Here is a 25,605-nt window from a genome sequence, read left to right as displayed (position 1 = left end):
CAACTCTCAATCATTTATTTACTAAAAATAAGTTTGCAGCTTTTCAGCAGATATCTAGTAAGTACAAACTTCCAACTTCTCTCTTTTTTTTAGATCCTTGCAGATTCAGCACGTTGTCTCAGTATCCATCCTAGGGTTCCCAGACAAACCTCCAAACAATGAGATGGATGAGATCATGATTTTTGATCCCTCCAAAAAAAAAAAGCAATTTCAGCAATGACAGGTCTAATTTTATGTCTGAATGCAACTTCAATGTCAGTCACTAAATGAGGTTGTGAGATGGATTTTCAAATTAAGATCAGTGAATCAGAATGGCATGATGTTTTGAGGAAGATTCACTCAAAACTGCACTACTCAAAAGGAGTGCAGTTATAACCACTGCAGTAGTTGCAATACTTTTTAAGTACAAGCACAAACCACATATTTTGACAAAGACGGTTACATTCAGTAGAATTGACCAACCTTATAATCATTTGAAATAGATAGAACTAAAATAAGAGGTCAGAAAAGCTTAAGTAGAAAAAAAGAGGGGAGGGTGAGTAAAATATTATAAAAGGGCATTACAGCAGGAAGTTTAGGAGAAGGGAGGGTGAGTAAAATATTATAAAAGGGCATTACAGCAGGAAGTTTAGCAGAGAGCTGCTGAAGCAGTATCTCACTGATCATGGAGATCCAGGACACAGGAGAGTTCTGCTTTCCACAGCTACTTAACAGTTCCTGCAGGAAGTCAACAATTCAATCGACCAAAGCCATGTTTCTTAACACTGTCTTGTCTATCATCTCTGTGATCACTGTAGTTCTGAACCTGCTTGTCATCATTTCAGTCTCCCACTTTAGGTTGATTTTTTTTTCTGAACACCAACAGTTTATAAATGTATCCTGTTGCTTTTTTCTCAGTGGATACTATGATGGGTTTTACATTTAAATAATGTCAATCTGTGTTTCCTTCCAGGCAGCTCCACTCTCCCACTAACATCATCCTCCTCTCTCTGGCTGTCTCAGATTTTCTCGTGGGGCTTCTGTTGTTGCCATTAGAAATTTACAGGAACACAACTTGCTGGTATCTTGGTGAAATCATGTGTGCTGTTTATTATTATCTTGGCTGCTATATTCCATATATTTCAATTAGTAACATAATTTTGATATCAATTGACCGCTATGTGGCCATTTGTCACCCTCTGCAATACCCCACCAGAATCACTGCAGTGAGAGTCAAATTGTGTGTTTTTCTGTGTTGGCTCTGGTATGGTCTGTACAGCATATTTTATATCAAAGAACAGATCATTAACCTCATTGAACCTGGTAACAATGTTTCATGTCTTGGACAGTGTTCCCTCTTTCTTAGCTACGTTATAGGAGTGGCTGATCTGATTTTGACATTTATTATTCCAGTGACAGCCATTGTAGTTCTGTACATGAGAGTGTTTGTGGTGGCTGTGATTCAGGCTCGTTCCATGCGTTCTCATGTTACATTTGTCTCCGTTCAACATCCAAGTAAAGTCAAAGCAAAGAGATCAGAGCTTAAAGCAGCCAGGACTCTTGGTGTTCTTGTCATCACATATTTGTCATGTTTCTGCCCGTTGTATTGTTATACCTTTATATACATTAATTTGACTGACTTATCTAATGCATATCTTTTTATTGTTCTGTTTTATTTTAACTCCTGCCTGAACCCAGTGATCTACACTCTATTTTACCCCTGGTTTAGAAAAGCTGTTAAACTTATCATCACTCTGCAGATACTGAAGCCTGACTCCTGTGTGACAAACATACTGTAGAGAGACTGTAGAGTTACTGAGGTGACTTTTGATTTTATGGAACAACTTCCATTATTGTGAATGACTTACATTTATTTAACAATTGTTTTAGTAAAGCATAGAGAAGCCCTTAAAGGATAAAGACATAAAAAATCTTATCTTAGACCTATGAATCTGACAGCTCATCCTTTTTTTGTCTGTCTGCATAAATGTTAGAGCAGGGCCAGACAACTTCTTTTTTATGTAAAAAAATACAAATAATTTGTATGGCTATAGCTAAAAAAGCTAAGTTATTTTCTTCATAAATGTATGTCTTCATAAAAAGCAGCACAGAGGATTGTTTTGAAAAGCTTCTAGAACTGGTAGATGTCTTAATTATGCAATATTCATGTGCAGGTTCCTTACAAATAAATGTCATTTATTAAACTAATGTTCTTAAACATAGTTACAACTTGTTCTCAAATGGTGTTGAATTCACCCCTAAAAACATTATGGGTGTTATAAGCTGTAGGATAGAGAGTTTTAACTTTCTTAACCCTTGTGCTATCCTCTGGGGTCAAGATGACCATTGATGTGTTATCCCTACCATGACAAAGGTGGATAAAGGTGGAGTGGATTTCATGCAATCCATGGAAACCAGTAAAGATCACAAATCATTGAAGAAAAAAGTTCAATTATTTTTTCTGTCCAAATCAAGCACCATCATATAGTAATGACTCTCACCAAACTGTGATTTTTATTAAAAGTTCTATGAATAGAGGTGTCCCAGTTCACTGCTGGTGCATTTGCAGGCATACGTTTGTTATCTAAGCACCTCACTTTATGTTTTTCTTGTTCAGTGGGAGAAATCTTGTCATGACTTGAGTTGAACGTGTTCAAAGCCAGGCTGACATTTTGATTCAGAAACAGGAGAAGCACAGCTGACATCTGATTATCTGTGAGAGACAATCTAGACCTGAACTTGTAAAATATCATTACTAAGAATGTTTGATCACATATGTAGGTAGACCAACAAAAAGCAAAATCTTCTCAGGATTTCTCTTATTGGTCGGCAATGTCTTGTTCCTGAGCAGAAACTTAAATTTAAAGTATCCTACCAATAAATAAATAAATAAATGTGTGTAACTCACACTGAGTTACACACATTTATTTCAAGTTCATTTGTGAAAAACATGCTCCAGCTGTCCACTGTTGAGTCAGTCATCCAGAGATCGGTAACACTTTATATTAAGATTCCTTAACAAGCTTTGTTAACAAATTAACAAGCATTATAAATGAATTTATAGGGTGTTAGTAAGACATTTATTAGTTCAATAAGTCTAATAAGGTTTATTAAATTACTTAGTTAACACATTTACAAGCATTATTATTAGGATGTTTTCAAGATGCTAATGATGCATTTACTGATATTATAGGTGCTTAACAAATGTGTCAGTGTTAATAAACTTAATAAGATTTATTAACAACCTTTGTTAACAAATTAAGAAGTATTATTATTGTTTGGGGTTCTAGTAAGATATTTATTAGCATTATAGACGCCTGACACAAGCCTAATTGTTCATAGGCTTAATACGTTTTATTAACTAACTTAACAAATTAATAGGCTTTATTAATGTGTAAGATGCTAGTAAGATATTTATTAGCATTATAGATGTCTTGCAAATACCTGAAAGTGTTAATAAGATTTATTAACATCTAAAGTCAGAGCATTGTCTTCTGAATCCATATTACTAAACTGCTTATAAGCTTTACAAATGTATTAAATAACTCTGTTAATAGTTTATTAATTGTTTTGCAGCACCTCATCTAAAGTGTGGACGTTTTTTAGCACAAACAACCACAAAGCATAAAGATTGTAAAAAGAACTTTATGACATTAAGACAGACTAAACATACACAAATCGTTCTGTAAAAGATATATAATAATTTAATTCAGACAAATAAATTAAAAAAAAAAACATATACTGGTGTTGGATGACTAGCATAATAGCTAATAAGGATAAAGTATTAGCATCTATCCTGAGTGAAACATTCATTTAAAATCCCATCACCAGGAGACAATTCTCTGTATTCAATGCCAACTGCATTCAACCACTGTTGCCTTGCTTCAAAGTCCACAAGAAAGTTGCACAAGCCAGTCATTTTTGAAGAACGAAGACAATAAACCTACAGGGGCCATGCTTAAGCTTTTATTTTATTAATTTAAATTAATATTAGGATACTAGAAATATGTTGATACTTGAAGCCTTCATGTTCATTTTAATGCAAAGTTTATTTTCTTAATGTGAAGTTAAAATTAATAAGATTTATAAATAGGTTGTTGCAGTGTTTCTGTGTAATAATCCAAACAAATAAATTCTTAAATTGCTACACTTCAATCTTGTTTTTATATTATAATTAAATAACATAACTTCATTGGCAGAGTATTACCACCATACTACAAATATAACTTTCATAAAATGATTGCACTTAAGTTATTTGTTATACTTGCAGGCAGCTTAGGAAAAATATAAAATGTATTGTTGTATTTTAGCAAAACTTTATAACTGAAATTACCTTGCTGATAAAACGAATTACTTTTAAGATGCAGTAACTAAGTTCCTACTTCATTACTATTCGGGTAATGTAACTAGTAACTATAACTAATTACTTTTTGAAGTAGAATTCCCAACATTAATGTCCAGCCTCATTCTCCTATAAAAGTAAAAGCTGTCTTTAATTCAATGCATGTGTAATAATAACATTAACGACATAAATTACAGCATTAAATACACGGTTACCTTTTAGAACTGAGATACTTAACACATGCTGATGTATAATACATAGCAAAAGTACCAATTTCTGATCTGCATTGACTTCATCTACTTTGTTTCACATGTATTTCAAAAGGCCAACATTCTATTTTGCCTGTAAAATTTGAACAATTAATTGCGACTTTTGTCAGTTTATCCCATTACAGGACCAGAGTATCAATGCATGATTTTACCATTGTGAGCAGATTGCTCTCTGTTTCCATCCTTTCCATTGACAACACTAAAATTTGGAAGTCTTTTATCCCAAAACAAAAAAAAAAACATTTGTGACCAGACTGTGGCATGGAAGACAATAAAATGCCCAAAGGATAGAACTGTGAAATGGCACAACAATTTTAAACAAATGTAGATGCAATTTTTTTCTAGCTACAGATGTATATTGTTTCAGTGTAGCCATTATCATGCCCCTTTAACAGACTGCTCGATGTAGCTGTAATTTGTCTACAATCTATTGTTCTTAAATAGGATTAATTTCACCTTTATGAGACACAAGTAGCAGAACAAACAGGAAAAGTTATGGTCTGCCGTCTGTGTGGCGTGAAAAATGAAGTGGACAAGGAATATGCGATCACTTTGTAAGTTTTCATGTTAAATTGATCTAAAAAATTGGATGTGTGTGCAGACCGTTACCCTCATGGTCAAAATGGCGAAATTCAGAGTATAAGAATGAACACAGGACATTTCTGGAAGAATGGGAAGATTCTTACTTTTTCACTGAACGGAATGGCAAGTCACTATGTTTATTATTATGAGCTCTTGGAAGCAGTAAAATTGTTCATGAGAGAAAAGAACAAAACGAATCCCGGGGAAAATTAATTACCGCAGATCACCTTTCTCATCGATCCTTCTAATGCAGAGATTGACTGCCTGAGATCCCCGCTTGTCACTGATGAGGCAGTGAGAGAACTGGAGATGATTGAGCTGAAATCTCTCTGAAAGAAGGCCCTGTTACGTTTTGGAGAATGGAGAAATACCCGTGTGTAAAGAGCTGCTCTCAAGCTGCTGTCGATGTTCTCCTCAATATATGTCTGCGAGTCCCTGTTTATTACCTTGAAACACGTGAAATCAAGGCATCGGTTCGTTCTGACCGACACTCACGTAAAGGCTACTCAGAGAGGCTACAACTGAATATAAACCTGATTAGCAGAGGATTACTAGAAACAAGAGATGCCAGAAATCCCACTGAGATCATCATCCCATCACTTCAGCAAGGTAAAAAATTCTGACGTGTAGTTTGGAAAACCCACCTGACTGAGAATGCTTGTGTGAATAGTGTGGCGACCTGGGGGTTAGCCCCGCCTTCAGCCCCTAAGACTCATGGGAAGTGGGAAATCTTTGGTGTAAAACCATGAGTGAGGTGGCTGTGAGCAGAAGTGACGTCCATGCTTTTTGACCATTTGTGGGCGTATTCACGTAAATGGGCCCATGAGCCGAATAAGTTGAGCATGGAAAGCTCTTCAGCACAGCCAGTTGATCGGCGGCTCAGCGCTTGTTTCCCTGCTACAGTGTTGTACAGGCAGAGTCGTTTCAATATTCTAATGTTCCATCAAATATCAGCTTTTCATGCAAAAAGTCAATCATTAAATTTCAAATTAAAACAATTATAAAAATAACTTTTTTTTACTGACGGTTAAAATTAGTTTATGCTACACAAAACTGAAGTGTAATGTAATTAATGTGTTTATTGTGAATATGAATTACTCAGACACCAGAAGGATGCTCTGTCCAGATGTTTGCGTGCTTTTCGATGTAAGGGTCATTGAAAGAGGAACGTTGAGAAACAAAGCATTACCAGTTAAATGCTGTTGGATGAATGGTGAAATATTCAGTCTTTATATCGTAAATCGGACTTCAGATTCAGACTTACAAGCCAGCAACCTCACCACACATCACTGAGTAGTTGTGTGTGTCAGAGAGAGGCAGAGAAAAGAGTGAGATAGAGAGAGAGAGAGAGAGTGAGTGTGTGTGTGGGTGTGTGTATGAGATGAGAGAGAGGTGCCTGTGTGTGTGGAGGGGGGCATCTGACCTCCAGGGTAGTCGCTGTTTTAACTCTGGCTAAGCTGCATTTGATGTGCGATTGAGGGTGGACACTTTCCTTGAAATAAACACAAGTACAATACTTGTTGTTGTATTGTAGGGAGAGGAGCGTTTTATTGGAAATAATACAGCTTTAATTGCGTGTTTGTGTGTGGACGTCTCGGCAGGTCAGTGTGTGGTGTGGCTCTTTAACTCTCACAGTGAATCATTTTGGCTCTTAGTGTCAAACTTGTTCACCACCCCTGGTCTACAGCCACCAAAACCAATGTAGTGGTTTCACTTAATAATATTAATGAACCCACTCACTGTCTCAAGCAAACCCTGGACCTTGTTTTAACTCATGGTATAGAGAATAGCCAGCTGAGTGTCCTTTCTGATAACCCCATCATTTCATATCACTTTCTAATTACCTTCCAGTTTACATTAGAACATGCTACTGCCCCAGTGGATAAAAAAACAGCTTAGAAGAACCTTATCTGACCGTTCTGGGTCTGAGTTTAAACTCACAGTTCAATTAGTACTTAATAACATGCTGAGCAAATACTCTGAGACCAGCTCCCATAGCTTCAGTACCAGTAAAAACAACCAGTTTGTTAATGATGCCTTACAAGCCCTCAGGAGAACACTTGATGTTGTTGCCCCTATGAGACCTAAGCTTGTTAGACAAAACAGAGTAGCACCATAGATTAATGCTGAAACACGTTCTCTTAAACAAGTAACCCCTAATTCAGAAACAGAATGGCGCCACTCTGGCTCAGAGCAGTCTCTGAATACATGGAAACATGGCCTCTTAAATTATAAAAAAAACTATTATTTATCTACCTATTATTTATCCAATAGGTACACAGCAAACTTCCAGAATTGAAAAATCTGGCGTTAGGCAAAAAAGCCTGAAAGAGATGGATTTCAGGAGTTCATTTTTTAAATGTGACGAAAGTAAGTATAACAATTACTCTTTAGTGTTGTCACATTTTAGAGTACATTCATGGATTTTCAGCAACCTCCCATTAACAAACTGTGGAGTTGATGGTTGGATGGGGCTGGAGTGAATGGCAGAGCTCTGTCGGAGCATGTCCAGTTGCAGCACGCATTCAGCGCAGGAGCTTCGAGGCTTTAGAATTGACTGTGCCACGACAAGAATGTGAAAGACCAAGCTCCCCAAGTCTCATGGATACGTTGTCCCTCTAACACAGTCTGAGCAGTGTGATTTAGTGATTCTGGGGGGAATCAACCAATGACAGTATCTTTGCAAAAAATGTAATTGTTGTTAACTTGCATAGCTTTTACAAGTTTATGTCAAAATCATTATTTACATTACATTACCACACACATTTTGCAAGGAAGGTGGGACCTAGGTCCATCTGTCCCCTACCCCTTCCCTGGTGGGGGGTGCGGGCCCCTTGGCGACGGCGGCCGTGTCCCCTGGGTGCCGGCTCCCTGGGCCCGGCGGTGCTCTCTCCGCACGGTGGGGGGGTTCACATTACACCTGAGCCGGGGGTGTTTGTGTCCCTGGGGGGTGGGTCCTGGTCCTTGCCCCTGATCGCTGGGCCCTGCCAAACTTCCAACAGTGGCCGAGCCTGGTCGGGCCATATTTACAACACCCCTTGTGGGCCACCCTTTTTTCCCCGGGGTTCCCCCCTCCTGGGCGGGGGCGACGGGCCCCTGCCTTGCTCCTCCCTGGACCAACCGTGGGCCGGGTGGGTGGCTGCCTGGAGTGCGGAGCGAGTCTCCCTTGGGGGGTCCTGGCTCGTACCTGGGGTTGGGGCGGGGGGATGCCCGGAACTCCTGGGTGGTGGTGGGGTGCTCGTCTGGGGCTGTGGGCGTCCTTCTCCGGTAGGGCCCTGCGTTGGGCTCTTCCGGCGCGGTGGGGGGGCTGCTTTCCTGGTTGGGCTGGGGCGGCGCTCTCTTTCCCTCTGCGCCTCCCTGCTCTCTGGCTCTGGGGGCCTCGCGGCGGTCCTGCTGGCCCTGGCCTGGGTGGCGGTCTTGGTCGCCCGGGGGGCGGTTGTTCCCTGCCTGTTCCCGTGTGGCGTTGGGGGGATTCCGGCTGCCGCTGATACTGCGGCGGGGGTCTGGTTGTGGGGGTGGCTGGCGCTCCTCCTCCTTCTTTTCACATTCCACCATAATTTTAGAAGAACATAAACACTCACCTGAGCACAGGTGTTAGCTCACCTTTGCACTAATAGTTTGCATGATTGAATGAATGAAAGCTTTCACACTAGTTGGTTTAAAGGCATAGGTATGCGTTCGTGAACACTATCTGTTTTGTGTACATGTTGACATGTGGACATTTTTTGCAGCTAGCAGGTGTGTTGATAACATTTGAGTGTGTGTGGACAGGCCCCGCCCTTTTTGTACTACATTTGAACTGTACCGTAATGATAAACAACCAGTAAGCCTGTCTGCTCTATGCTGCTTCATGGTCTTACCCCCCCCTCTCACTATCACCCCCCCCTCTTTAACATCTCTCTCTCTTCTTCCCTTCTTTCCTTTTCCGTCCGGTCCAACACCAAAGATTTTCAAACATGGTTGAAATTAATAAAGTTTGGCCTCAATTACAAAAGGGGTTTATTCAGTCATGCCTTTGGTTTGTCTGAAGATTAATAACCCCTCGTGTTAAAGTAAAATATGTCCAACACAAGAGGCCCTCAGCTCTCATCTGCCTGCCTAGCTGTTGGACAGGACAAGTTAAAAAAAAAAAAATCATTATTAATGAACACATTAATATAAATGTGTTTATATAAAATATACAGTTACTAGACAGCATTTGTTTTAAAAATAGACTTGTGCTTCATCTTGTATTGTCCTGAAAAGTCAATTTCCCAGATCTGAATGTGTGGTAAAATGCAACGTTTACTGATTTTTTTTTTTTTTGTATAACTTTTTTAGTGTCAGTCTTCACAATGTTTTTTTGGCAATTTGGTACATTGTATCACAACATTGTTTTATTTGTGGGCTGCAATGGCCTAGGCGGTTGTGCAGGTCGTCCAATGATTAAAGAATCAGCGGTTTAATTCCCGCTCCCCCTAGCCCTTGTGCTATCCTAGGCACTTTACATTTGCGAGTTGGGTCATCTAGGCCCACTAGAACAGGGGTCGGGAACCTATGGCTTGCGAGCCATATATGGCTCTATTGATGGTCACATGTTGTCATGGTTTTGTGTTTGTTGTCTTGTTTTACGTCTTAGTTCTTGTTCTGTCTTGTTTTCTGTTTCCTGTTTTATTTTGAAAGGTCCTGTCTTGTCTTTTTTCTTGAGTTTTACTTCCTTTGGTCCCCATCAGCCCTGATCGTGTCCACCTGTGTCTTGTCTGCCCTGTCTGTATTTAAGTCTTGTCTTTGCCTTCCTCCTGTGCTGGTTCATTACCTCTGTTATGGTGTTCATGCTGTCTAGTTCCATGTTCCTCGCCATGTTCTCGTTTTATGTTCCTCGCCACGTCAAGTAAGTTTTGTTTTTTTCCGAATTCCTGCTCTGCAGCGTTTTTTGTTTTGCATTAAACCCCCTAGTCTCTGATCCGCGTGCCTCCGCTTCTGCTTCTGGGTCCAACCGGCTCTTGAGCCTCCCCCGCACATGACAGAATGAACCAGCCATATTTTCTGGACCCAGCAGAGCGGGACATGCGGCTTCTGGAAACCTACTGCCGGGAAGCAGAAAGGACTAGAACCTTTTGGATTTTCGATCAGGCCCAGTTTCCCTCATCTCCCTGGAGTGGGAGCCGTCCAGATTATGCTGGGAGCTGTCTCGCCATGAGGGGGGGTCGAAGTCGACGTCGCCGTCGTCCCCGCCGTCCCCCACAGCCATGTTCAGTGGAGGTCCCGGATGCACCACAGCCACGTCCAGTGGTGGTCCCGGACGCACCACAACCACGTCCCGTGGTGGTCCCGGACGCATCACAGCCACGTCCCGTGGTGGTCCCGGACGCATCACAGCCACGTCCAGTGGTGGTCCCGGACGCATCACAGCCACGTCCAGTGGTGGTCCCGGACGCACCACAACCACGTCCAGTGGTGGTCCCGGACGCACCACAACCACGTCCAGTGGTGGTCCCGGACGCACCACAACCACGTCCAGTGGTGGTCCCGGACGCACCACAACCACGTCCAGTGGTGGTCCCGGACGCGCCAGGGCTCGGCTCCACGCCCGACCCGCCAGAGCCCGGCTCCACGCCCGACCCGCCAGAGCCCGGCTCCACGCCCGACCCGCCAGAGCCCGGCTCCACGCCCGACCCCTCCAAGCCTGACTCCATGCCCGACGCCTCCACGCCTGACGACGCCTCCACGCCTGACGACGCCTCCACGCCTGACGACGCCTTCACGCCTGACGACGCCTCCATGCCTGACCTGCCTTGCCGGACCGCTTGGCCCCCCGGCCGTCCTCCGGACCTGCCTCGCCGGACCGCTTGGCCCCCCGGCCGTCCTCCGGACCTGCCTCGCCGGACGGCTCGGCCCCCCGGCCATCCTCCGGACTCTTCTCTGCCTCACGGATGTGCCAAGCCAGGCCTCCCTGAACTATGTTGCCCGTCGAAGTTTGTCCTTCGGGCATCCCCCCCCTCAAGTGTCTTTTTGGAACCTCGGAGCGGTTCCTTGAGGGGGGGGGGGGGGGTACTGTCATGGTTTTGAGTTTGTTGTCTTGTTTTTCGTCTTAGTTCTTGTTCTGTCTTGTTTTCTGTTTCCTGTTTTATTTTGAAAGGTCCTGTCTTGTCTTTTTTCTTGAGTTTTACTTCCTTTGGTCCCCATCAGCCCTGATCGTGTCCACCTGTGTCTTGTCTGCCCTGTCTGTATTTAAGTCTTGTCTTTGCCTTCCTCCTGTGCTGGTTCATTACCTCTGTTATGGTGTTCATGCTGTCTAGTTCCATGTTCCTTGCCATGTTCTTGTTTTATGTTCCTCGCCACGTCAAGTAAGTTTTGTTTTATTCCGAATTCCTGCTCAGCGTGGTGGTGCTCGGGTGCGATGTGATGCCAGTACTAGCGGTGCTTGGAGAAAAAAAATCTGCACCAAATATCAGTTTACTATGATCTATTATTTCACAGAGTTTATAACTGCCTAAAACCTGCGAACTGCCGTCCTTGCAACTGCGCGCTCCCGTCTCTGAGAAAGAGCGCGGGGTTGCAGCGGGATGTGTGAGGAAGAAAGGGGGCGGGGGGGGGGGGTTGTGGGCACGGGCAGCAAGGTGAATCGCGCAGGGATTGTCAAAACTTAAAACACGAGTATGATTATATGTTTGGCTCCGCGTCTGCATGTGAGCGGTCTAAGATCAGCCTAAGATCATGTTTAAAGTCTCAACACCCGCATGAAGCTGACACTCACCACGTATCAACCAGGCTAGACCATCAGCAAAACCACGCAGCACCAGAGGTCGTAATAATTGTAAGAAATACTCATCATTTATTAGCAACACCATAACAATGTTATAAAAAAAGAATCCACAGACTTATTGTACTTTGAAAGTGTTGAAATTACATAAAATGCACACATTCACTCGTATATTTAGTTTTAAACACCTTGTTGCCGACTGAGCTGAACTAGGTGGCTGTTGTTTGGTCGCGTTCAAAATTTTGGAGTTCATTGAACGCATCAAGCAGAGATGCTGATTGCCTCTCAGTTCTGTCGCTCAGCCTGTTGTTATGTAGTTTGGACCAATGGGGTTCAGCCATGGGCCAAATAAGGGTAATAGGAGGGCTGATGCGGCAGCGAATAAGCGGGCGAATAAGAAGTTGGGTGAAGCGCTCTCAGCGGGAGAGACTGAGCAGTTGCTGAATTAATTGTACGGCGTTTGTTACAGTCTGCAGTAACCAGAATAAAGAACCTTAAAAGAGGTTAAGTCTCCGTGCCTCAGTGTGGGAAAGGGACACAACATTATTGTATGGCTCTTTCGAAATTACATTTAAAAATATGTGGCGTTTATGTCTCTCTCGGCCAAAAAGGTTCCCGACCCCTGCACTAGACAGTGCTCTGAACCTTTTTTCTTCCGTGATTTGTGAACCTCACTGGTGTCCATGTATTACATGAAATCTTTCCAACTTTATCCACCTTTGTCATGGTAGGGACAACACGTCCATGCAAAGGTGGGGTTATCCAAGATAGCACAAGGGCTAGTCAACCATTGACGTGTCTCCAGTGTTGCGCCACTGGTGTGTGCATGCATGTGATGGGCCGAGGGGCCGTAGGAGTACACTGGTAGCCACGCCTCTGTCAGTCTGCCCCAGGGCAGCTGTGTCTACATCAGTAGCTTACCATCACCAAGTATGAATGAGGAGTGAATAAATAATGGACACATTGTAAGTGCTTTGAACGTCTGGAAAAGCGTAGATAAGTCCAATCCATAATTATTATGTATTAAAACGGTGTGCATACGTCTAAAAAAAAACAAAAACAAAAGCAGTTCAGAGTATTTGTCTAATTTTACATATGAAATAAAAATTTCAACTTTATCTTTTAATTCTGGTAATAGTTACTCAAAATTAACTAAACAATAAAGTTAATATTATTACATCTTTAACACTAATGAGAGTTAAAATTAACTCTTAAAATTGAGTTAAAATATCAACTCTGGCAAATGTGTTACTTTTGACTTATATGACTTATGACTAAGATTTTGAGATTTTTTTTGATGGTCACACATGTACACTGAGATTTAGTTAATTCTAACTGTCATGGAGTTTATTCCACATACTAGATACTATTATACTAGTGGTATACCACTTTGTTAACATAAATGCACAGTCCTCTTATTGCACTCAAGTTAGCTACGGAGTCCCACGGGGCTCAGTTCTAGGACCCATATTTTTTTTATGTATGATTTATTTAGAAAATTTTCTGATAAGGGAAAAAAAAAACTTTCAAAGACATAATTCAAAAACCCAGTTATAAAGAAAGAAAAAATATGACAGAAGCTACTTGATTCTCTGAACAAAGAGAGAGGGAATGACTGTCTGGAAGTACAGGAAGGAAAGAGAGCTGTCATTGGAGATTGCTGTACTCTAATGTTACAGACAGAGGAGAGAGAATCAAATACAGATTTCCAGAAATAAGAAAGAGACGGGCATGTCAAAAACATATGAGTGAGATTTTCAGGGCCTAGATTACATTTTACACAGTTAGAATCAGTACCAGGAAAAACTCTGGCAAGTCTGCTTCTAGACCAATGAACTCTATGAATAACTTCACATTTAATGATACAGTGCCCTGCATATATTGATGAGGACATGGAGTTCTTCTGACAATGCCAGATGGTCAGATGTTGCATTAAGAGTAGATAATAAAAGGTTGTAAATATTGGATATTGTACCCTTCGGAGAGAGGTTGACCCCCTAAAATTATCAATCATCGCCAATGGGACACTGGAAGGATCAGGAAAGTGATGACAAATAAAGTTACGATCCTGCTGATGCCTGAAGAAGTAAGTGTTGGGAAGATTAAGCTTTTTAGATAATAATTCAAATGAAACTGAAGTTCCCCATCTGTGTAAAAGTCTTTTACTGAAACTAGACCAAGACTTCTCCAAAGGGAAAAAGTCTTATCAATAAATGCTGGAGGAAACAGAGGGTTAAGATAGAGTGGCGACTTGAGAGATATGTTTTTGCAATCCAAGGTGCTGTTTGTGATATGGTGCCTCTGTCAGACTCCTCCCCCTATATGACATCAAACAAAGTTTTCACGGACCGGTCTTTAAGATGTAGGCGGATGGGAGTGAACGTGATGCTGTAGTATCGTGAGACCCAGCGAGACGAATGTGGTGAGTCGACTTGGCGGCGCGTAAGCATTTGAACAAACATTTTCGATCTTGTTTCATTTTTCCGCCATATTAAAATATTTCCTGCAAACTAACATAACCTGTTAAGAGTATTAAGCTTCTGTCAGCCTGGAGGACCTGGAGAATTTCATTGACGAGTGTTTTAATACCTGCAACATGGTGAAGCCTAGAACCGCCACCACCACCCCCTCCGTCAAGCGTGAACGGCCTGAGGACTCTCCCGGGGCTGTGTCCTCTCCAGGCAGCGGAGTGAGCGATACCCTGGATTCGATTGATAAAAAGCTCTCCAGCTTTGATTGCCGCCTCAATTTGCTGGAGATCCTCCATAGAGAATTTCAAGGTCTGCGGGAGTCTCTGGAATTCAGCCAGCAGCAGGTGCAGGAGCTCGCAGCGGAGAACCAGGCCCTCAGAGAGACCGTCAAGACTCTGGGCAATGACACCGCCCGTCTCTCCGAGGAGAACCGCACCATAAAGGAAACCCTCCTGGATCTTCAGTCGAGGAGCATGAGGGACAATCTAGTGGTCGCGGGGGTTCCAGAGGAGGCAGGAGAAGACCCCGAGGCCACCGTGAGGTCTTTTTTAGAGGTCCACCTGAAGCTCCCCAAGGAGGAGGTGCAGAAGATCTCTTTCCACAGGGTTCACCGCCTCGGAGGAAGAAGGTCCGACCACCAGCGCCCGCGTCCTATTGTGGCTAAATTCGAACATTTCAAACAGAAGGAGTTGGTGAAGGGCCGAGGCCGAGAGCTGAAAGGCACGCATTACAGCGTTAATGACCAGTTCCCGGCAGAAATCCTCCGTAGAAGGAAGATCCTGTTCCCGCTGAGGAGGAAGCATCTCGCTGCTGGTTCGAGAGCGATTGTGGCCGTTGACAAACTTTACGTGGACGGCCGGCTGTTCCGGGACCCGGAGATCACCCCCTGGCTGTGCTGAAGGCTTTCAGATCCGCGCTGAGAACATCTGCGCTACCCAGAAGAAACCCGCTAAACTTACTTCAATGAATGGAAAACCGGATCATCAATAATCCACACCTCGATCTCAGGAAAACAGTCTTTTTTTTCTTCTTCACCTCAGTCCCACTCATGTTTCTATTGTTGTTTTGTTGTTGTTTTCGTTTTCCCTTCTCTTTTTTTCTTTCCTTTACTCCCCCCCCTCCCCCCTCATCATATGTAAATCACCTGGAAGCAACTCATCCTCGGTAAGTATTTATTTATGCACGGAACGGGCCTGCGCACACACAAGCGCACACACGGGCGTGCACATGCGATCCCGCACACACACGCCGACATACCGCAAACACCTCACACAGGCTCTCATAGGACGCATGCGACACGCAGCTCACATAGCCAGAAAACGTTCACGTGCACAGCGCTTCTCAATGCGGGCACGCGCACACGGACTGGTACACAAGCACTACTTAGCTTTACACCTTTTCAGTCAGAGCAGTTATGAACAGTCTTAACATCATTAGCTGGAATGTGCGTGGACTTGGCTCTGAGCCAAAGAGACTGAAAGTGTTAAATCACCTGGATGGTCTAAAAGCAGATATAGCTCTACTGCAGGAGACCCATTTATCGGATTCTTTGAATCACCTTATGTGCTGCTTACAATTTCCGGTTATATACTCTGCCAGTTACAACTCCAAACAACGAGGAGTTGCTGTTTTAATTAATAAAAATCTTAATTTTACTCATAAGGATACAGTTACTGACCCAGAAGGCAGATTTGTAATCATTAATATATCCATTCAGAATAAGGACTTTTGTATAGCGAGTGTTTACGGCCCTAATGTTGACGACTCTTCCTTCTTTCACAGATTCTTCACCTCACTCTCAGTTCACTCTGACTCCACAATCATTATAGGAGGAGACGTCAACCTTGTTTTGGACCCTGAACTTGACAGACTCAGCACAGCAGCAAATCAGCGTACATGGCGGTCTGCAAGTATTCTAAAGCAGTACATGAATGATTTGGGTCTCTGCGACGGGTGGCGCTCATGTCACCCAAACACTAAAGGGTTCACCTTTTTCTCTCCAGTTCACCACTCACACTCCCGTTTAGACTATTTATTAATCAGTAACTCTCTTTTAAAAAATATTCAAAGCTCCAATATCCATCCAATTATTATCAGTGATCATGCACCAGTCTCTGTAAACATTTCTAGGGAAAAATCCACACCCTCTGGTACAACCTGGAGGTTTAATACGTCTCTGTTAAAAGACCAGGAATTTCTTGAATTCTTTAAAAAAGAGTGGGCAACCTTGTTAGACTTCAACAATACTCCAGACATCCCACCGTGCATTCTTTGGGAAACAGCAAAGGCAGTCATGAGAGGGAAAATCATTTCTTATTCAACGCACAAAAAACGCAAAGAGAAAGCAGATTTATTAGAATTAGGAAATAAAATCAAAACCCTGGAGACTGCTTATGCTGCTTCTGTACAGGAACACATTCTGGGAGATCTGAAAAATTTAAAGCTGCAGTTAAATGACATCATTAATAAACGAACACAATTTCAAATACAAAGGCTACGACTTGAAAGATTTGAAAACTCTAATAAATCTGGCAAATTTCTGGCTAATCAGCTTAAAATTAATAGAGAAAAATCATCAATCACCTCTATTACGGACCAAACAGGAAATGTCACTCATGACCCGGTCAAAATTAATAACGCATTTGAAAACTTTTATAAAAACTTGTACACACCGCAGATCAATCCGTCAGAGCAAAGTATTGACTCATTTCTTAATAATGTAAACCTACCCAGGCTAAATGAGGATCAAATCACAAACTTAGATTCTCCGCTCTCGCTGTCTGAACTTCATGAAGCTCTGTTACTTATGCCCAATGGTAAAGCACCAGGGCCTGACGGCTTTCCTGCTGAGTTTTATAAAGAATTCTGGGAACAACTGGCACCAACATTTTATAAAACGGTCACATCTATTAATGAGAGCCTATCAATGCCACCTAACATGAACTCAGCCAACATAATTCTTCTTCTAAAACCAGACAAAGATCCCACTACTCCTTCAAGCTATCGCCCCATTTCTCTAATCAATGCAGATGTAAAAATTATCTGCAAAGCACTAGCACAGAGAATAGAAAAAATCACTCCTCACATAATTCACTTCGACCAAACTGGATTCATCAAAGGCCGACACTCGGATGATAATGTCCGTAGACTAGTTAATATAATAGACTTTGCCACCATTGAAAACCAGGAAATGACGGTACTATCGCTGGATGCTGAAAAAGCCTTTGACAGAGTAAATTGGAAGTTCCTTATTGCCGCCCTCCATAAGTTTGGTTTTGGAGAAGCATTCATCAATTGGATCAAAATATTATATCACAACCCCAATGCATCAGTTAGAACTAATAAACAGACTTCAAACAGGTTTTTTCTTGGAAGAGGAACCAGACAGGGCTGCCCACTCTCTCCTTCTCTTTTTGCTATATTCATTGAGCCTTTAGCTGCAGCAATAAGACAGAATGAGAGCATTATAGGAATAAAAACCAAACACAGCCATCATAAAATTAGTCTTTATGCGGATGATATATTACTGTTTTTAAGGAATTTACATTCTGTAAATGAAACAGCAATGATCATAAATGAATTCTCCTCCATGTCAGACTATTCCATTAATTGGAATAAGTCTGTTTTATTACCACTCAACAGGAATATGGAACAAAGACTCACAATTCCAGTTAAAACAGGAAATATCAAATATCTGGGTATCTACTTTTCCCCCAAAATATCAGAACTGGTGCAGCTAAACCACACCCCATTACTGAAAAGCATACAGGACGATCTAATACGCTGGACCAACCTGCCTCTGTCACTTATGGGCAAGGTAGCCACGGTTAAAATGAAAATCTTACCCAAGGTTAATTATCTCTTCTCAATGATTCCCACACAACCGCCATTAAAATGGTTCAAAACATTAGACTCATCCATATCAAGCTTTCTATGGAACAACAAACCTGCAAGAATTAGTCTAAAAACTTTAAAATCTGCAAAAAGCTGTGGAGGATTAGAATTACCTAACTTCCACAAATACTTTCTTGCAAATAGATTGCAATACATCTTAAAATGGTTAAAAAATAATCCAGAAACCAACTCATGGTTAGACTTGGAATGGGCGTTATGTGGGAAGAGCAACCTGTCAGATCTACCATTTATTAGCCAAACAGTTAAAAAACAGGATTGTTTCAAAAGCATTAATATAAATGCCACTTTAACAGCCTGGTGGGAATTTCTCAAAATATCAAAATCATCAATTCAACCGTGCAAAATGACACCCATCTGTTAATAAGGACATCCTTATTAACAAAAAAATGATTCACTTCCCAGCTTGGCAAGCAGGGGGCATAAAACAACTAGAGCACGTAATTATTGATAGAAGATTCATAACTCCCCAGTATTACTAAAAAGTATAAATTTAAAGACGACGATTTAAAGCTACCAGATGTAGTTACCCCTCTGATTAATTTTTTAATGAATAGAACTCTCTCCAAAATATACAAACTTTTATGTAATTTAGATAACAATATTGCCCTTCCAACAAAAAAATGGGATGCAGATTTGGGCATCAGCACAGATGAAAGCTTCTGGTCAGAACTCTGTCTAAACACCTTTAAACTGACAAAAAGTCCAAATCTGCAGCTAATCTATCTCAAAACTTTTCACAGAATTTACTACACTGGACAGAGGATGTTCAAGATGGGTCTCAGTAACTCAGACATTTGCGAGCACTGTGATAATAATCTACCCGACAGCTACATGCACGCACTGTGGTTCTGCACTCCTGTCCAGGCTCTCTGGCAGCAAGTATGTGCCGATTTATCAGTCTGGCTTCAGGTTTCAATCACAGCCTCACCGTCACTTTGTGTGCTTGGTGACATGAGTGCCATCGATATAGAAGAAGGATTAGCATCTATCATTTTCACAACTCTTTGTATTGCCAAAAAAACTATTTTAATAAATTGGAAAAACAAGAAAAATATAAACATAAGTCAACACAGAAATCTGCTGTTTGATCATATCAGCTTGGAAAAAATGTCAGCCCAAAGTTCAAGTAACTTTGAAAGAATTCAGTCTCTCTGGTCTCCTGTGGTTGACTCCATGACTTAGGGGGTGGGGGGCTTGGTCGTCGCTGCTCCTTGCCCTTCTGCCGTGGTTTGGGGTGGGGGTCGGGGCCTCCGGTGCCTGGCGGGGGCGGTGGGGGCTCCGTTGGTCGGGGGGTCGGGTCCGGTGCCTGGGTGGGGCGGGCTGGGGCGCTGCGTGGTCCTCTGGGCTTGGGTGTGGGGGTGCGTGGTGGAGGGGTGGGGGGGTGGTCCCTTTGCCTGCGCTGGGGGGGTTTGGCGGGGGGCCCTGCTCGGAGGGGGGGCAGCGGCGCCGGATGGGCTGCCCATCTGCACCTGGGGCTGGGATCGGCCCTTCCCTGGCTCTGGGACGGGACAGGACAACCCTCTCGGGGCCCCCGGTCGCTCTGGGTGTCATCCGCTTCGGCTGCGGGGTCTGGGGTGGTGTGGGGCTTGTCGGCCCTGTCCTGTGGGGGGCATTCTGGGGGGGAGGGGGGGGCATTATTGGTACGGGTCGGGGGGGCTAACGGGTCGGGGTCTCCGCTGAGGCAATCAGTGGTTGCCTCGGCCGGTTGGCCTCCTCGGTCCCGTCAAGGCCTGACCAGAGCTCCTCTAGGGCCGGCGTCTGGGGGTGGGGGCCTGGGCTTGCTCCGGGGGGGACAACGCTTTCTGGCTCCTCTCTCTCTGTGTGGGGTGGGTGGTGCCGGACTTGGGGTGTCGGCGCATCCGGGGGTGGGGCCCCTGGGCTGGGTGGCCCTGGCCCCTTTGCTGGGGGGGGCTGGGGGACAGCTGTTTGTCCACCGGGGCACAGTCGACCAGCTGTCCACAACTTACCCCCTTCCTCATATAACCTCATCTTAGGGTGAGGGGGTGGGGGGTCTAGCCTGCGATGCGCCTTGGGGGGGGGTTACTTGGCAGTGGTCCCCCTCCTATGGTTGCCGTATGGAGTGGGCCCCCCTCTTTCGGTTTTATTTGCACCTTAGACATGTAGGGTCCTTGGTAGGGGGGGTGCTTGGACATCACTGCAAGCAAGCAGCAGATGTCCTCCTGGCACCCTACCCGCCAATTTTAACCGCACCTTAGACATTTAGGGCCCCTTGGTGGGAAGGGTGGGGGGACATCACTGTGAGTAATCAGGAGATGTCCCCTTAGTGCCCTACTGGCCAATTTTAACTGCACCCCCCTTAGTACACACACCCCTCCCCTTTCAATATATACATTCCAACATAAACACACACACATGCACACACACACCCTCTCAAACACACATACACGCACACACATTTTGCAAGGAAGGGGGGGACCTGGGTCCATCTGTCCCCTACCCCTTCCCTGGTGGGGGGTGCGGGCCCCTTGGCGATGTGTCGTGGCGACCTCCTGGGTGGTGGTGGGGTGCTCGTCTGGGGCTGTGGGCGTCCTTCTCCGGTGGGGCCCTGCGTTGGGCTCTTCCGGCGCGGCGGGGGGGCTGCTTTCCTGGTTGGGCTGGGGCGGCGCTCTCTTTCCCTCCGCGCCTCCCTGCTCTCTGGCTCTGGGGGCCTCGCGGCGGTCCTGCTGGCCCTGGCCTGGGTGGCGGTCTTGGTCGCCCGGGGGGCGGTTGTTCCCTGCCTGTTCCCGTGTGGCGTAGGGGGAATTCCGGCTGCCGCTGCTGCTGCGGCGGGGGTCTGGGTGTGGGGGTGGCTGGGCGCTCCTCCTCCTTCTTTTCACATTCCACCATCCATTTTAGAAGTACATAAACACTCACCTGAGCACAGGTGTTAGCTCACCTTTGCACTTATAGTTTGCATGATTGACTGAATGAAAGATTTCACACTAGTTGGTTTAAAGGCATAAGTATGCGTGTGTGAACACTATCTGTTTTGTGTACATGTTGACATTTCTTGCATTGTGACATTTCTTGCAGCTAGCAGGTGTGTTGATAATATTTGAGTGTGTGTGAACAGGCCCCGCCCTTTTTGTACTACATTTGAACTGTACCGTAACGATAAACAACCAGTAAACCTGTCTGCTCTATGCTGCTTCATAGTCTTACCCCCCCCCCCCCCCTCTGACTATCACCCCCCCCCCCCCCCTCTGACATCCCTCCCTCTTTTTCCTTTCTTTCCTTTTCCGTCCGGTCCAACACCAAAGATTTTCAATCATGGTTGAAATGAATAAAGTTTGGCCTCAATTACAAAAGGGGTTTATTCAGTCATGCCTTTGGTTTGTCTGAAGATTAATAACCCCTCTTGTTAAAGTAAAATATGTCCAACACAAGAGGCCCTCAGCTCTCATCTGTCTGCCTAGCTGTTGGACAGGACAAGTTAAAAAAAAAAAAAAAGATGTAGGCGGATGCTTATTGTAGCGACACTATGCTGAAGGGATCCTCGAATCTCCTTCCTCCGCAGAGTTCGGCGGCTGGTCGCTGAGCGACGGCTTAGAGCAGTGTCGCGGACCCAGGCGCTGGCCGAGTCTGTGCGACAGCCATGCTCCGCCGTCGGTCAGCGGGTCCTCGCATCTCCTCCGTCGTTAAAGATGCTCAATAGCCCTGGCCCTATTGTCCTGCTACAACGAAGATGATTTTCCTGTTGGCTGCCGTCTAGCTGCACGTCTGCATTTAAGCACGAAGAGATCATTTCTCAATAAAATGCTTGGAAAAAACTGACTTTTTTCTTTAGAAATGCATTTGTAGTTCACTCTCCGTGTTAATACAAAATGATTGAGAAACTTTGTCACATTTGAACGTTTATCAGAAGAGTTATTGAAGCAGGAAGTCTGAATCTGTGAAGATCTTTCTAACTTTACCAAGTTTCAGAGTCCTGCACTCTGATTGGTTGACACACGCAAATGGAAATTTGTCAGTTCACAGCAGAAGATTTTTACACACAGATGCAGATTTTTGATGCACAAGTTTTCACATTCTATATTACAAGTTCTCACATCAAATCTACAAGTGTGTTCTTTTAGACACATTTTTACATTCATAGTTTTCCCCTTGGCAAAGAAACTTTCCAAAGATGTTGGTTTTTTACTCATCTTGCTAGCTCCTGGGTTTTACTTTAGTGGTAACATATCATGTGACCGAGAAGAGCACCTAGGCCTGAGTCAAGAGTGACATGGATGGATGAAACAGAGAATCAGGCAGTTATTCAAAATAAAACATCTTTCAGATTGCTAAATAAATAAAACGGAAGTAATGTACATTTTTTATTCTTTTTGTGCGGCCCGGTAAAATGACCCACTGACCGGTCCGCAGCCCGGGGGTTGGGGACCGCTGACCGCCGCAAGTTGTTCAATGGTTAGCGCAAATAAAAAAAGGGGAAAGAGCACAGCCCTGTGTAGTTCCGTGGCCCAGGGGGAAGTATTTTTGGAAATTATTATTAGTGTGAACACATGTCATAGGTGATGTATACAGTAATTTGATCCATGATAGGAATTTGAAGCCAAAACCAAAGCGTCTCAGGGTGTAAAACTAATTCAATCCACCCGGTCAAATGCTTTTTCAGCATCCATGGAGATGACCATTTCGGGGTTGTCAGCTGGAGAGGTGCAGTATTAAATATTCATAAGTTGGTCTTAATAAAGCCAGTTTGGTCAGGACTGATTAATGTGGGCATCATAGACTCTAAGCGCTTTGCTAACAGTTTTGCTAAAACGTTAACATCTGCACACAGCAAGGATATGGGCCGATAACTGCTTGCAGCATTGAGGATTTTTCTTTTTCTTTAGAATGAGGGAGATTGTGCTCACCCAGAGTTCTAGCTACACTACAGTGCACTATTCCTGGATGCGGCACACCTGTCTCTCATTCATTCATCAACCACAGCATACTCAAGCACTGCACTGAGTGAAGCTCAGAGCGAAGTATTGTTTGCGCCTTTTCTTACCAAGCGTTGTATTAGGACCTGATCCTCTGTTTTCTGACCCTATGTCTGACTCTGACTCTGCCTGCCGCCTGCCCCGACTCTTGCAGGGATCCTGACTACCCAGTCTCTCTTCTGATGATCTCGTGCCTGTCATTGACCCCTGCCTACCTGACACTGATTTAGACTTTTAGCTCAGCTAATAAACCTGCTGCAACTGGAACCAGCCTGTTCTTGTGACACTGTAACTACTTCGAAAGGAAGAATCCTAGCTGGTTTCTTGGCTATGTAATAAGGCCTCCATTGGTGTACAGGATTATACCACTGTCCAGGACATGGGTAGGCAAACTTTTCGGTGCTCAATTTGCCCACCTCCGGCCCGGACAAAACAAGGGTTGAGCCAGGAAGGGTTTAAAGGGCTTAAAAATCTCTGCCAAACCATCTGTGCAAATCACTATCGCTGTGGCAGCCCCCAAGGGATAAGGCAAAAGGTGGACGACAAACTACATTTTATAGGATGAGCCCTTGTGAACCCTCAGCTTCTCTGGTACAAGTGTCTTGGAACACAATCCTACTGTGAGGCCTCATTTAGTCGTTACTGGCCTAGTCTGTGGAACAGAAACCCCAGGGTAACAGAGGCTGTTCGTGTTTTTGAAGGAAGGCTCAAAACCTACCCTTCTCATCTGCTTTATCAAATCTAAAGAATCCAGAAGGACCTGATGTGGTTTGGTTTCAAGTGACTTGGCTTTATGTGGCTTAGTTTGGGTTGGTTAAGCGGGGCTTGGCTGATAAAGGTGTCTGATAGCTGTAGAACAGGTGCATGTGACCCGATCCTCAGGAAGCTGTGCCAGGGCGAGCCTGACACCTGACATGATTCTTTTTTTCCCAGTCTTTTCCTCATGTGGATTTTCCACACCAAGTTACTAAGTCTTCTCAGTTAACAGGGTCATAGGTGTAGGAATGCCCTATAACTTTGATTGAGGGATCTGGGATCATTGGTGGTGGGATGGCTGGTTTGGACAGATCCCCATGATATAATTACCTCAATTAAGGATAATGTTGGGTCTAAACTAAGCCAACACTTCTCAACTATATTTGAGCAGGAAGAAAGGACACAGACTCACTTCAAATCTTTTCTCGAGGAGAGCAGACAGGAACATATTCACACAATTCTCCGTTTGCTCTGAGTTTACAAAGGTCTGCCTCCTCACTTTTATTCAAAATCAGGGTGTTTCCCTACATACAGATGCTTCTAAAAGGGAAGGGTAAAACAATGCAGCCCACACAGGTCAATAGTTCATAAAACAGAGAGACATCTGTTCCCAGGAGTTTCTCCGTTAACCCCAGGGGATTAGGGCCATTTCTGCAGATCAAAGGTCAACAGTCAGCTCCTGCGGTTTCAGGACCATTCCTGTAGGTCAAAGGTGGACTTCTAATTCCCAGTTCAATGCAGAGATAAAATTCTTCCCGCTTTCTCAGAGCTGTTTCTCGCAGACAAGTATACACTTTTTACAGTTAGAAAGTTCAGAGTAAATATGGGATAACTAATGTACAAATTTATTCTAACAGATAAAGAATGATTTCTATTTTTTTTTCTACTCTTTTTTAATGTTCATTTTAACATCATATTATGTGAAGGTTTGGGGTTGAAAGCATTGTGTGTTTGTTTTGGTTTTAAGTTTGAAAGTTGTTTTTATTCTGTTCAGCACTTTGTGTCACAAAAAGCACTTCATAAAAAAGTTTGATTTGATAAATAAAATTCATATTTTACATTGCACAATATAATTTAGTTGGACATAATGAACAAATTTAGACTTTTTGTTAGTACGTTGGAGATGTTCAAATTGGAAAAGATTGGTAATAATTTTAAAAATAATAATACATGTAGACTTTGTCTACATGGAGAATTTACTTTATTAAAATACGTTTCACCTATTTTTCCCTGTTCATCGGGAGGAAGGCAAAAAAAACAGAGAACTAACAATGGAACAATGAAAGCCTTTTATACAGATGGAGAAACATGATGTTTGATTTTAGGAAAACACTAAAAATGTGGGATCCTCTTTTGTGGTTTTATGCTTCATCATCAAAAATAATAAACCCTTCCTTTGTATTATTTTAATGGAATTCTTCATAATACCTAAACACAGTCTTGGAAGTTATTATTTGTTTAACAAACCTACTTTTTCAGGCAGAAAAAAATAGTACATTGTTTCCTTTGTTTCTAGTTAAACTAAGGCCATTGCATACTATTACTTTTTTTTGTGGGAGTATTCATTTTTTTACTGAATCAGAGAGGTCTCACACAGGAGGAGCAGGGACATTCTATAAAC

At 43.5% G+C, this 25,605-nt stretch overlaps 1 protein-coding gene across 1 annotated transcript; it reads left to right on the top strand.

Moving 5' to 3' along the window:
• Positions 1-599: 599 nt before the first annotated feature.
• Positions 600-1,847, top strand: LOC144988686 (trace amine-associated receptor 13c-like). The gene is made up of 2 exons (XM_078939436.1): positions 600-864; positions 953-1,847. Exons 1-2 carry the CDS (start codon positions 665-667, stop codon positions 1,776-1,778), a joined length of 1,026 nt encoding a protein of 341 aa, XP_078795562.1. The 5' UTR covers positions 600-664; the 3' UTR covers positions 1,779-1,847.
• The last annotated feature ends 23,758 nt before the right edge of the window (positions 1,848-25,605 follow it).

Source organism: Oryzias latipes, chromosome 21, assembly GCF_053564925.1.
Source record: "Oryzias latipes strain Hd-rR chromosome 21, Olatipes_Hd-rR_3.1".
In the NCBI taxonomy this organism is placed as follows: domain Eukaryota; kingdom Metazoa; phylum Chordata; class Actinopteri; order Beloniformes; family Adrianichthyidae; genus Oryzias; species Oryzias latipes.
The sequence above is the reverse complement of the archived record's forward strand: the minus strand, read 5'-3'. Positions and strand labels throughout refer to the sequence as shown.